This window comes from Cheilinus undulatus, linkage group 10 (assembly GCF_018320785.1).
Source record: "Cheilinus undulatus linkage group 10, ASM1832078v1, whole genome shotgun sequence".
NCBI lineage: Eukaryota > Metazoa > Chordata > Actinopteri > Labriformes > Labridae > Cheilinus > Cheilinus undulatus.
Window position 1 is genome coordinate 12,190,751 of NC_054874.1, and position 13,341 is coordinate 12,204,091.

A 13,341-nucleotide genomic window follows, 5' to 3' on the forward strand; every position below is an offset into this window, starting at 1 on the left:
GTCTTCATCGTGTTTTTTTTCCCTTCTTTGTCTCTTTGCTCGCTGTCTCTGTATGTTCACGCTCAGCAGGGACTGAAAGAAGCCCCAGAACAGAAAGTGTGGGTGTATGCGAACAAGAATGAGAGAAAGAGAGAGTGTGCCTGCGAGCCTCACTCTCCCTCTTTGCCAGTGTCTGCCATTAGGGTGTCAGTGGCAGAGTGAATTTATTTGCTGTGCGGTTACTGGGCTAATGATTGATGTTGCCCCAGCAAACAGTAAACCAATTAGAAGGCTGATGTAACGTCATTTTAAAAGCCTCCTAATCACGTTGCTCTTGAACCTGGGACCCGGGCCTTCCCTAATGAAGATTTATACTGGATCAAAGGAGAGCCTAACGCCATTAACAATAGATTGTATTCCACCAAAAATCACATTAGGACTTCTCTGCCCACCCCCTTCCCTCCCATCAGGCCTCTGCTAAATATATCTGCTGATTACAAGTGCAGATGCACAGAGGAGTGGAGGGAAGAGCGGGAAAGAGAGGTAGAGAGGGGCAGAGAGGCAGGCAGAGTTAGCCCAAAGTAGCTAATTGTTGAGAACAAATGCAGATGCTGATGAACAAACTCATCAGTGCAGATATGTGGGAGAGGAAGGGGTGTGAGGTGCTGATATAAGCACACAGGGCCTGGAACAGCCAGCAAGAGAGAGAAGAATGATGAAAGAGACGCTGAGAGCCGGGGAAACTAACTAGTGTGTCTCTGCTACAGTGATCCTCCTGCCGGCACTTAAAATTCATCATCCCCTTACCTTTCACTTTCCAGCGGATTATTAATGTCATATGGAAAATAAGTACAAACACACCTACTCAGTGGCAGCCCTCATGCTCTTTGCAGGGTTGCTTTCCCTTGCATCATTGTTTTGGTGGCAGTAGATGACAAAGGTGGGAGGGCTCCTTTTAGATGTAACCCATTAAGTGATTAATAATCGTTGGCACTAAATGTTGTTATTATTATGTGGGCAACAAAAGACATCAAAATTGGGAACAGGGAGAGATTTTTAAAGTTGCTTCTTGATTCTCCTCAAAATTGTCAGCACAAGTGTCATTCATTCAAGCAGCTTTAAAAACACTATCGTTAACTTGAACTGGCTGATCTTTTGATGCATTCATGCAAGCTCACACACGAGATCAAATGTTTCAGATATACAAAGCATGAGTAATATTTCACATCCATCTGGAACACTGGACAGTGTTTGGGAAGGGCAGAACATTTGAAAAACACAGAGCAACTAAAGCATTTGTTCTATAAGAACTGTGAAAGATGTAGAAAAGCTGTTTAAGCTTTCTGCCTGACCAGGAAAAGAGCTGAAACATCTTTTCTGCAGTTTTTAATATGCTGCATCCATGCTGATCTCTTCACCGACCGCCATTGTTTACAGGTTTGCAGATGCTTGGACTATGCTACACCTATGGCAACCACCTCTTCCTCCACAAATGAAGCTGACTGGTCCAGTCATTCTGTGACTGTGAACAAATGTGTCAGCTTGAGGCTTGCAACATGGATCTGCCTGTTGACAGACATGGAATCCGGCCAGTCTGTTGACTTTGCAAGGTTAACACTCAGAAATTTCCAAATCAGATGAAGCACTTTCAGGGCCGCCTATGGCCAAAGTGAAGCCCTGCGCAGAGTCTGGTTTTAAGTCCCCCCTGCACTGCCCAGGGTCTCAAGTCTATGTGAATAACTTAAAAATGAGTATGATCTAAAGAAGCTCTTTTTGTAAAGCAGATAACATTTAATATGAATTGGCACTTTCCAGAATGATTGACTAACTGAGTTTGAAGCACATTGTGTTGCTCTGTTTTTTAAATGTCACATTTGTAAGGAACATAAATTTGTGGGATGAGCAGCAGAGCTAAGTATGTGGGTTGTGCCCATTAAAAAATGATCAGATCTTCTCTGCTAATGCCAAACAGCATTTTTTACTGTCGCTATTGACAAATAGTGGCCCAACTGGCACCTGTTATGTTCAGCCATGAGTCCAGTTCTGCCTATGGTGGTTAGATCGTAGGGTCAATGTGTGGAGATGATGCGGAGAATGCTATGCTGATTGCTGCACCTATAGAATAACATCTTTTGGCAGAGGCTTGTCATCACTGGAGGCAATCTCAGTGCAGAGAGCTATCAAGATGAGATTCTGCAACCAGTGGCAACCCAACATCTCTCCACAGTCTGGAGCCAATCGCTGTCCTCCAAGATGACACACTTGCCCACCAAAGAGCAGGGTTTATCAGAAGACGACCTCCGGAAGTTTAGGGGACACGATGATCTCAACCCGACTGAACACAGGTGGGACAAGCTTGGGCTGAAAGGCTGACAGGTGACAAATGCTGGTTGAAGAATGGGATGCCATCCCACAGCAGTGTGTGACCAGGCTGGTGACCATTATGAGGAGGAGGTGCCAGGCTGTTGTAGCTGTGAAGAGTTCTTCCACATGCACTAAGCACATGCATAAAATATTTTCTTTTATTAAATATATTTTATTGTGCAAGTAAATATTCATTTGACCCTTTATATGTTTAATTTTCCATTATTAACACTTAATGGATTTTTTTAAATAAACGTGAACGAGCAAAGAACCATATAGGTCACCTTTTTCACCTTGATTTTCATCATAATAAAAAAAGAAATATATAAAGATGTCAAAAGCAATAGTCTTTGGATATCCACCAATAATATTCCAGAATCTGGATTCATAAGGTCTAAGTATTCCAATCAGGGCTCTATAAAGGGTTAAAGTAGACACAGATATCATTGAAACATGTCTCTGAATGACTACACTGTATGTTTCTTTTCAGCCTTTTGTAAAAAATGACCAAAACATCCATAACTGACCATGACATGACTCATCTTTTATGTTACATCTCTAACTTAAGTTCATGATCCTTCCCAATGTAAATGATTGTTGTTTACATCCAGAAAAACAATACTGAAGTTGGACAATCGCGGAAAAGCGGGAACAAAATGGCTAAAAGAACCAAATGTGACATCAAATCAAAGCTTGACATTTTACTAAGCATCGACTAAATCGCATCAGGACGTGGGCAAATGATGGCGTGATGCAGCTGATGGATGACAGATGGAAACATAAATAAAATGAATGGAAGGAATAAACGGGTGGACTGATGGAAAGCTCTCTTACCCGTGGAGGAGGGCTGAGCACGGAGCATGTATGAGTCGTCCGGGTGGGGCTCCAGGTGAGAGTGGGTGGAGTTTTTCTCCAGCAGGGGCACCTGGCATTCCCTGATCGGAGGAGACGGGCCAGGGGAGGGATGGTGGGGGGCGGACGAGGAGGACGGGAGGGACGGGGGGAGCAGTGAGGAGGAGGAGGTTGGAGGGAGTGGGCGACCTGGAGCATGGTGGGAGAGAGAGAGAAGGGGAGGAGAGAAGGAGGGGAGAGCGGGGTGTTAGACAAAACAGATGGCAATGACTGACAGTGAGACAGCGGCCTGTTCCAGCGCAGGTTTACTGAGATGAAGCCTCACCCTCGATATGTTGATTCAGCTAAATTGTATCAAAATAATGAAGATGGTTTTTCTCCATTTTCAAAATAATTGTCTCTGAGATTTCTGCCTCCTTCTTTATTCCAGTGGGGAGAATAAAAATTGTCACCGGTTTGATATCTCATAACTGTAAAATTCTAAAATAGTTCCTGTGAAAAGTGTTGACAGCGAGTTTGAGAGTATCTGGGACGATGTGTTTTGGGGAAAAATGCTGTCAATTTTTTTTAGATGTTCATCTGTAGTGCTGTGTATAAAAATAGACACATGCTGTGCAGAAATCTCAGACTGGTAGTGTTAAATGACATTAAGAGTATCAGCATAGTGAGTTGTAGACGAGAACATGCTCGGTTTCCTTTTATAATTTGGATAAGTAACTCTTAAAAATGCTAAGTGTTGAAGGTTATATGCTTAATCTGCTTTGCTCTTGGAACAGGCCTCTGATACAAGCAAAGCAGCTTCGCTACAAACACAGAAGCTCTCTGCAAATGAAGACGAGATACAGAGAGACAGATCCCATAAAAACCCACAAAACCTCTCAAATTATCATTCACTGTTTGCACTTCACGTCTTTATAATTAAGTCATGCTTAAGCTTAGAGTTACTCTGATCATCCACACCCTTTTCAAACATTTCAAAAGAATTACAGATGGTTTGGCATTTTCTTTTTATTCTGCCCTTAAAACTGCACTGAAAAAAAATCAACAGTGAGACGTTATTTTTCCTCTATCACAATGGAAGCAAAGCTGTGCTACTTTCTCCAAATAATGTCTCAGATTATTGATACAAAAGGAAAATTAATTCTAGTGATGCTGGAAAAAAATCAATTCACAGAATCGCACATATGTATTCCTAAGATTCTGACTCAAACTCATCCTAAGAGGGATATTTTTTCTTTTACATACTTTGTTTTCAGTCTAAATATATATTCAGCACCCACTTTGAGAGCAGCAAACCCTGCAGCTGACATTTTCCACCATACAGCCTCTCCACCTTTTGGCATGGTGCAGCAGGAGGTGTAGGCACTGGCTTGTTAGCTACGCTGCTAACATTAGCAGCAGTAGCTCTAAGCGCTGGGGATTTTTACATACCAGTATCTGACATACCGATGTAATGCCTGACTACAAAGCTGTGAGACATTGAGCCTGTCCACTTTTCCAACTGGTGCTAGTAGTCTCAGAATTAGTGAAATGGAGATCATCTGAGTGCAGTGAATGTGTCTCAACTGATTATAGTATAAAGACACCTGTGTCTGGAAGGTACAGTCACTGGTTGATCAGTATCCCTGGCTACTATAACACCATGAAGACAAAAGAACACTCCAAGCAAGTAAGTGAAAAGGCACTGAACAGTCCATGGATTTCAGTTAAATCCATCATCAAGAAATGTAAGGAATATGGCACATGGGTAAATTTGCTTCGATCAGGCTGTCCTGACAAACTGAGTGACCGTGCGAGAAGGAGATTTGTGAGAGAGGCCACCAAGACAACCATGACTACTCTGAAGGAGTTACAACCTTCAGCAGCTGAGATAGGAGAGACTCTGCAGACAACTGCTGACCTGGTACTGTACCAGTCTAAGCGCTTTGAAAGAGTGGCAAAAAAAAAAAAAAAAAAAAAAAAAAAAAGCCATCAGACAGGGCACCATTTTTTCCGGACACCACCATCTTACACTGTTCATCAACACACACACACCATCCCCACTGTGAAGCATGGTGGTGGCAGCATCATGGTGTGGGGATGCTTCTCAGAAGCCGGCCCTGCAGGATTGTAAAGGTATGAATGCAGCAATATATAGGAAGATCCTTGAGGACAATATTACTCAGTCTGCAAGAGAACTATGGCTTGGGGGAAGATTTATCTTCCAGCAAGACAATGACCTGAAGCAAATGGTTTAAAGACAACAAGGTGAAAGCTTTGGTTGAGGCAAAGCCCAGACCTCAATCCAATGGAGAATTTGTGGCTGGACTTAAAAAGGCCTGTTCACACCCCAAACCCCGTGCAACCTGACAGAGCTTGAGCAGTTTTGCAAAGAAGAATGGAGTAAAATTGTAGTGGCCAGATGTGCAAACCTATCCACACAGACTCAGTGCTGTGATTGCAGCCAAAGGTGCATCTACTAAACACTGACTGGAAGGGGTTAATATTTATGCAGTCACTTATTTTACATCATGTATCTTTATTTAATTGACATTACTTTGTAGAAATCTGTCTCCACTTCAACCTGAAAGAGTTTTTTGTAAATGCAAATTAATTTCACTTTTGCTGGGAGGAAAACACGTTTTTATCAACTGACAGTGAATTTCTTGCAACAAAAATGTCAAGATAAAAATTTCTAACGGACCTACATTGCGCCATTCCACCCATTGTACGATTGTCCTCTGCATGGATAAGACAAAAGAAAGTTAACAGCCAAGTCTTTAAATAGTGTGAGCCATGGGACGCGTGGACACAATCAGGCTGTCCCATCCACCAGAGAGAGAAAAAGAAGGATGAAGAGAATTCACTCGACTCTCCAAAGGTTTGGAATCAAGGACAAAGACAAATCTAATAAATTCTATTTAGAGACGGCTCAAAATATAGAATAATTATGTCTGCCATATTTGCAGCTCAATCAATCAACAATACGGTAAGAATGAGGCCACTGAGTCCAGCCAATCCACCGAAGGACTCAGGTTATTACAACCACTAATTAGAAAGTCGGCATAAAAGACACTTTGACACGCTGATAATCACTTATTTCCTGATTCTATTTTTTAAATTAGCGCCCTGGGCAACTACACTGTTTTTTCAATTTAATTTTTATTTTACAAACATTTTTTTCCCCCTTTTCTTTGTATAAATGCTCTACCCTTCACATACCTAGATAAAAATGTAAGTGGGTGGAAGAAAAGCAATAACAAGGCCTTAGTTTGAAAAACCATTCTTACTTTTGCCTTCGTAAACTTCACAAGGCAAAATTGAGAAGTTGCAATGCAGGGACTTTCACTTCTTTTTTTACTGAACATGAAAGAAACTTGAACAGAGGACAACAAAAGAAGGAAGAGTTGAAGGACCTTGAAGAAAAAAGATTAGATAGCTGAAAATCTACCATCATTCTTCTTTTCTTTCATTTTCTTTTCTGACTGTTCTTCAGAATACAGATGTGCTGTGATTGTAATTTGACAGCATTCACCTTCCCATCACAGAGTATTGATAGAAATCAAAATGTGTGAAGGCCATGATAGATGGGGCGCATTTTTGTCTCTGAACAGAGCAATATTGCTTGCATCAGGGAAACAGAGCACAGCGAGGGAGGATGAACGTGGAGATCGTTTAAGAAACAAAGTGCTCGGACATAGTTGTTGGCGAACTTGCCCATCTATGCTGCATCAAATGGAGCCCATTAATCACTGAAGATACACTTTTGAGTCTAAGTGCTGCTGTGGCATTATAGAGATATATTTGACAGAAAAGGAGGCAGAGTGATGCCTCTGTCCCGCCGTCCAAACAGCTCCAGCTTTGCGTCATGGAAACCAGAGCTGGAATCGATCTACAGCCCAACGTTAACTACACCCCAGAGAGATGCCAGCCTTGTCTTCTGTTTAGGTATGTGTGTATGTGCAGTGTGTGTCCGGTCAATCTCATCAGCGCAAACAGAGAAAAATGGATAAACAATGGCAAAGCAAACAGTGTAGCCGACAGGAGGGGAAAGGAGAGCGGCGGGGAGGGACAGCAGGAGAGCGGGGACGAGGTCACGGGGGGTGACCGGGGGAATAGAGAGTGAAAGAGAGAGAAATGAAAGCAGGGAAAAACAGGACAGATGAGGAGCTATGAGCTGACAAAACTTATTGCGGATAAAAACAAGGAATAGCGGAGGATAATTAGGAGGGGAGGAGGCAAGAAGATGAGAAGAGAGGGAATAGACCACTCAAGGAAAAAAAAAAGCGATTGATCTAAATGAATCGATCACTCACTTCTATTTATGGCGAGCAGGGATTTGCATATTTCACTGCACCTATAATGAGGCCATTGGTGACAACAGGAGGGGAAACATGTACACATATGAGTGTGCAGCACACTTACAGATTGTTTTATCGCCATTGCATGCTTTTATTACACAATTTCTGTGTGCGAGAGCTCCTGCACAGAAGGTTATGTATATGCATGCGTGGATATTAATATTTTAAATCACTTTAATTACAAAAAAGAAAAAATTGCACTAGTTGGCCAAAAGCAATTAAGGGAACTTTAATCTCCTTAGCAATTATGCTGTGGGGCATCCTTAACTCAGTCATTTCTGCCCGCTACATTTCTAGAAAGGTCAGTGGAAATTGCTTTGTGTTATTAAGAACAAAGACTTAGCAAAGAGTTCACGTGGTTCTCTTGACGATTTTGTGCGCCGCCATCCTTCAACCGCCTCCCTGGCCATCTGTATACATCCTTCTCTCTGTGCCCGTCTCTCACTTTCTGAATGCACGCCTCTCTCACTCAAGTGTTGATTAGTGTGAAAAATAAGTGTATCATGAGGGGAAAGTCGTCATCTTAACACTGTGGTACAGTATCGAAGGCATTAGCGGAGTCTCTTGATGGTTTCTAACAATGTAAAAAGAAACACCGTAATCATCGGCGTATTGTGTGAGTCATATATGCCTATATGATTCCTATAGCCTTGTAAAAGCATTGTTTGCTGCTTTTCAAACGATTTCCCTGCGTTAACTTCGCTTCCACTCGTCCTTGTCTCTATTTCTGTCTCTCTCCCTTGCTCGCTCCGTCCATCCGTCCACCCATCTGGCTGAGGTGAGGAGTGGTAGGCCGAGGAGAGTGGAGTGGAGCGAGGGATGGAGCGACAGCTGGAGCCCAGTCAGACAAGGAGAGACAAATTACCCCTCTAACGAGAGCCATTCATCATCACTTCATCTCTCCTTTCTTTCATCCCCCTCTTTTTCCCACACCTCGATGTGAAATACAGCACACCTGGATAGCGACTCGAACAACGCATAACTCACCGATCCACCACGCAACTTTTACACTCAGCGGCGCTCTCGCTCAGCTGTTACACGTGTTGCTCTCGATGGCGAGTCAATCAGCACGCTCCTCTATTAAGATGACGGGAAATAACAACGAGCGAAAGAGGGGGAACAACAAAAATGAGCGAAAAAGAAACGACACACCCATGCTGGCACATGCAGAGACTCATTACCACGGCTGCTGTCAGCACAGATGTTGGACTGAGGGGGAGCTGTCAGTCAGTGTGTGTGGAAGTATGCACATATACAGTATGTATGTGTGTCTGATAGTGTTTGACAGTGATCTGAGGGCTATTTAGTGATGACAGCTGCTGACACAATGGGCCCCTTTCTCTATTTATCTATACAGTGCAGTCTGTCTCCTCCATCTAATCTCTCTTCCTGTTTCCCCCTTCTTTCGCAAATCCTCGCCTCCTCTTTCCTCTCATTCATTCCATTTTAATTCCTCAAAATTTAGCTCAGCTGTAGCAAGACGCACACCTGTTGTTGTCAGCATGTGTGAGCAACAAATGGATGTCACAGCCTATCCGGGAATGTTTTGAATTCATCCGCTTTATACCTAGAATGTGTTCTCCTACTACATCCCCCATCATTTCTTTCCTCTCGCATCAGTGCCACTGCAGAAGATGAGTGATAAAATGAGTAAAGAGAGATGGCAGAGATGAGAGGATGATTCACCAGACGTGTTTTAATTAATAAAGTTGGGTTTTTGCAGCCTAAAGAGATGATTCTATCACCGGCTCTCTCTTTGATGTGAAACAGAGTGTCTGGATTCGTCTCTGGCCTGCAGCTCTCCTCTTCTTGCACTCTGTTTCCCTCTTTCATCGAGCCTACATCACTCCATCACTCCAAAACTATGGGGGCCCACTTACCAAGCAGGCACGTCCTCTACACACACATTTCTACCACACAAACAGCCTGCCACAGAGGTTGAAGACGCCTTCCGGCTGGGAAAAAGATGCTATCCTCACTTGCAGCGTCACACTGTTTTGTTCTACATCACAGCATTGTTCACTTTCAGGTTCTATATTCCTTCCAAGATTATGAGTCAGACTCTCCTTATGAAAACTTACTGTTTTTAGTTGAAAATACCTGGGTTGTTTCAAAAGTAGCACATCCTCTTTGTTCTAGTCTTCTCATTCTTTTTTCTTTTCATACAGTGGTGTTACATCAGCTCAGCTGCCTATCCTGTTCCAGACAGGAAGTAAGTTAGCATCTTATTCAGTAAAATGTAGATTATAGGAATACTTTCACAAAGTTGCCACTGTCTTTTGGATCAGGGTTACTTAAGTTACCTACCATAATTCTCAATGAGGAAGAACAGTTATTTAGCTATTTATCTTTTCAATTTAGCTCCATGTACAGTGACGGACTGGACATCTGAATTTGGAAGAGTGCCAGAAAGACCACCCAACTATGTGAAATTTGGCCACTCGTTCATTTTTCCTCTTAAAGAAAAAGATATCAGTGCTTATTTTCTTGTCAATATTTGAAAATGTTGTTTAAGAAGCCATAAACATTTAACATTGGCCTATGCTGACGTTGGTATGTCCAATCCCACCCTTTTCCCACACAGATTCTGATAATCCATGTTACATATTCAGAATAACAGACAGTTCATTTCATTAAGTTTCCTCTCTAATTAAAGGAAAACTCATGCATAACAGTGCCAACATGGATAGAAAACAGCCAAAAGCTTCAGACTGATATACCTCTCTATCATGGCTAGGTAAAAGAAATGTGAAATCAATACTTACAGATATTATTCAAACATCACTTGTTTTTAAGTCAAACTGAGGTACAATTGTTTCCTGATCACTGGAAAGTTTGTGTGTTATAAAAACAGCTGCACAATTCCATCAGCTCTAACAGGCAGTAGACTAATCTTTACTCTATTAGTGCCATGCAGTTACCAACCTCGTCATTACAACCTTAATAAATAAGACCAATTTGCATTGCATGAAAGTGGTCTTTTTTTCCCCCCATTTAACTGCATAATGGCTCAGCGTCTCTGCAGGTTTGCATTGATTGGCCTTCAACAGTGTTTCTCAACCATTTTTCCTAGGAGCCCCCCTACATGTACCTAAGAAAAGTGGAGCCCCCAGGACCCAAGAGAGACAAAAAAGTGACACATTGCCACCAAAAATCAACATAGATTTGCACTATTTCACTGATAAAACCATAAAGAAGACCTATGCATGATTTCCTTATCAAAAGACCTTTGTATATACTACTTAAGAACTGCTTTATCATAGTTTTAGTTAGTATTTGCAAATCTAATTTTGGCAGTCTCAAAACAGACAAAACCTTGCCCTCAGATCTTTGGCGCCCTCCCTGGGGGGTCCCAGATCATTGATTTTGGAGCAGGTGTATCATCACATCCAGGTGTGCCAAATACGTTTCCTTGTGGGCATGTTTCAACAAAGTCTGGTTATTTTCCAGCTCTGTCTCTTACTCTGTCAGTTATAAAGAAAAATACAGAATCATGATCCTGCTGTGCGCTAGTTTCTGTTTTTTAGCGTATGTGTTTGAGAGCTAAAGCTTTCTACTCTTCAGCATTGTGGTGGAGTGAGCATATGTGTTATACTGGGCGGTGATGTAATGGGACTTAATGAGGATGGGGACAGGGAGGGGGGCAAACTGAAGCAGGAGGTGCAACATTTTGGGATTTTATAGAAAATTTGTACAAATTTATGATTGTAATACGAGTCGCTGCAGTTCGTTTTAAAGTCACAGACAGGATGACAGAGCACAGGTGCTTAATGTTGCTATTATCAAGCTTAGAGAGGAGAAAACACACTTTTACCTCATCACTGTGCTTCACGTAAATCACATAGACACAAACAGGTGATGTTTGGGTTTGTTATCGGACTGCTCTTTAGTTTTGTAGTGGATCAATGATGTAGATCAATGCTGTTAGTCTGATGTCCGACATAAAAACAATATTAATACTGGACATTGGATCAGATCTGTCCCATCTCTTTTGTTACCTTTAAAGTGAGGCTTCCAGTACTTTGTTTACTCAGATAAATTGCAGCTAAATGGGAGCGGGCCTCATACCGTTCTGTTCCTGAGGGCTCTAAACCGCTTAAACCGCTCCTGTTAATTGTAGTATTTATGGAGGAAAATCCCATTGCAAAACTCCAACCAATTTGTGTCAAAATTTCTCTAATATTTATTTATTCAGTTTTCATCTTGGATTCAACTTTATATTATAATCGGCCTTAATTAAGCTCTTCGATGAATGACTTTACACCTTTATACATGGAGAACTGTAGCCAACAATGGCTCAACAAGATGCCAATGAAAGGGATTCTTTGAAGGAAAACTCAGAAAGATTTCTGTGAAAGATTCCTTTGAAATACACGCATCGAGTGGAGCGAGATGAATAGATAAAGGCAGGAAACCTTCGCCTCGTTGAATCTTTTCAATCACAAATCAAACCCCATTACTGCTGACGATGGCGCCCACTGCCTGACTGCAATATCATTCACAAGTGAAGGGCGCTGATGATTAGTTGCTTTCTCAACAATGTACTCTGACCTTCGTATTCTGTAGATACATGGAGATAATAGAGAACCAACCCAGACATCTAAGTAGAACTTCTACTGGAAGGTCAGGGTGACAAATTGAATGTGAAAGTTGCAGTGTTTTACATGACAATGGAGAAATCTTCAGTGTAAGTTAGTACGCTACAAGGTGCTACGATGAAAGAAACCTGCAGGAGAGCTCTCTATGAGAATGGACCATCTCTGAGTCATTCCAGTATCTGGTTAGAAAGATGCTCCTTTCCTCTCCTTAGTTGAGTGGCTGTTTTTTTTAATTCAGCGAGTTGGAGAGCTGAGGACAGACACAAGCTGACACGGAGTGCTACACTCAACCTTTCAACCTGCACACACCAACAAAGCCTATCTGCTAATTAAAACATGCCTCCATGTTGCTGAGAAGTGCAAGTAGGTGTAGCATCCATGGCTGTACTTATAGCATTAGGATGCTACTGCACACCCATGCTGTCCATTGTCAGAGATGTCCACTGTGTAACTTGGGGCAAACATGGAGCCTGCATTACCATATAAATTACATCCATGTTGCTGCTGCTACTGTGGATTGATGGTATTGTTATGGATTCTGCACATTGGACCCTCATTGAAAACAATCAAAATAAATAGCCTCCTCCTCCCACATGAATGCAAACACACGCACGTTCTCTCATGTTGCAAGCTCACGTTTAAAGGCTTGTGCACACGCACAGAAACCAGGTCCAGGGTGCAGGGACAGAGACACCCATCCTCTCAGCCTTCCATTACCTCTGAACATGGCCTGTAACAGCTGAAAAGAGGAGATCTGCAGAGGGGGAATTATCTGTTTGTGTGTGAATAATGGACATCCTGTAACAATACATATGCCTTTTTGCTGCTGCTCTTTTCAATAAAATGCTTTATGTTTATTTGTGAATCAGTTTGACAGCAGGAGAATAAAATGTCATATTAATTGTTAGGGCAGAACACACAATGAAATATGAATCAGTACCAAAATAAAACCATATAAGTGGTATAAAACGTAATAATGAGGCACCAAGAACCAGACAAAATGAGGTCATTTCATGCCACAGAAAAGATTCTAATGCTTAAAAAATTGCCACTTAATTATTTCCAAATTTGTAATTCAAATTATAAAATACAGTGACAGCAGCTGAACAATGAAGTAAAAGGATGAATTTAAGGGCTTGGAAAAGCAATTTTTGTTGCAGTAAATTCACGTTTCACACAGTTGGAAGGAGATTTTATGCTACGAGTTA

The 13,341-nt window shown here is 41.9% G+C and overlaps 1 protein-coding gene across 2 annotated transcripts in view; it reads right to left on the minus strand.

Annotated features, from left to right (window-relative positions):
• tenm2 (teneurin transmembrane protein 2) overlaps positions 1 to 13,341 on the minus strand; it is a 274,412-nt gene that overhangs the window by 110,880 nt on the left and 150,191 nt on the right. The window contains exon 3 of one of the 2 annotated variants that reach the window (XM_041797918.1): positions 3,178 to 3,384. The exons of the other annotated variant lie outside the window; for it this stretch is intronic. Coding sequence (XP_041653852.1) covers positions 3,178 to 3,384 — 207 coding nt within the window. The remainder of the gene's footprint in view (positions 1 to 3,177; positions 3,385 to 13,341) is intronic. 2 annotated transcript variants of the gene reach the window in all.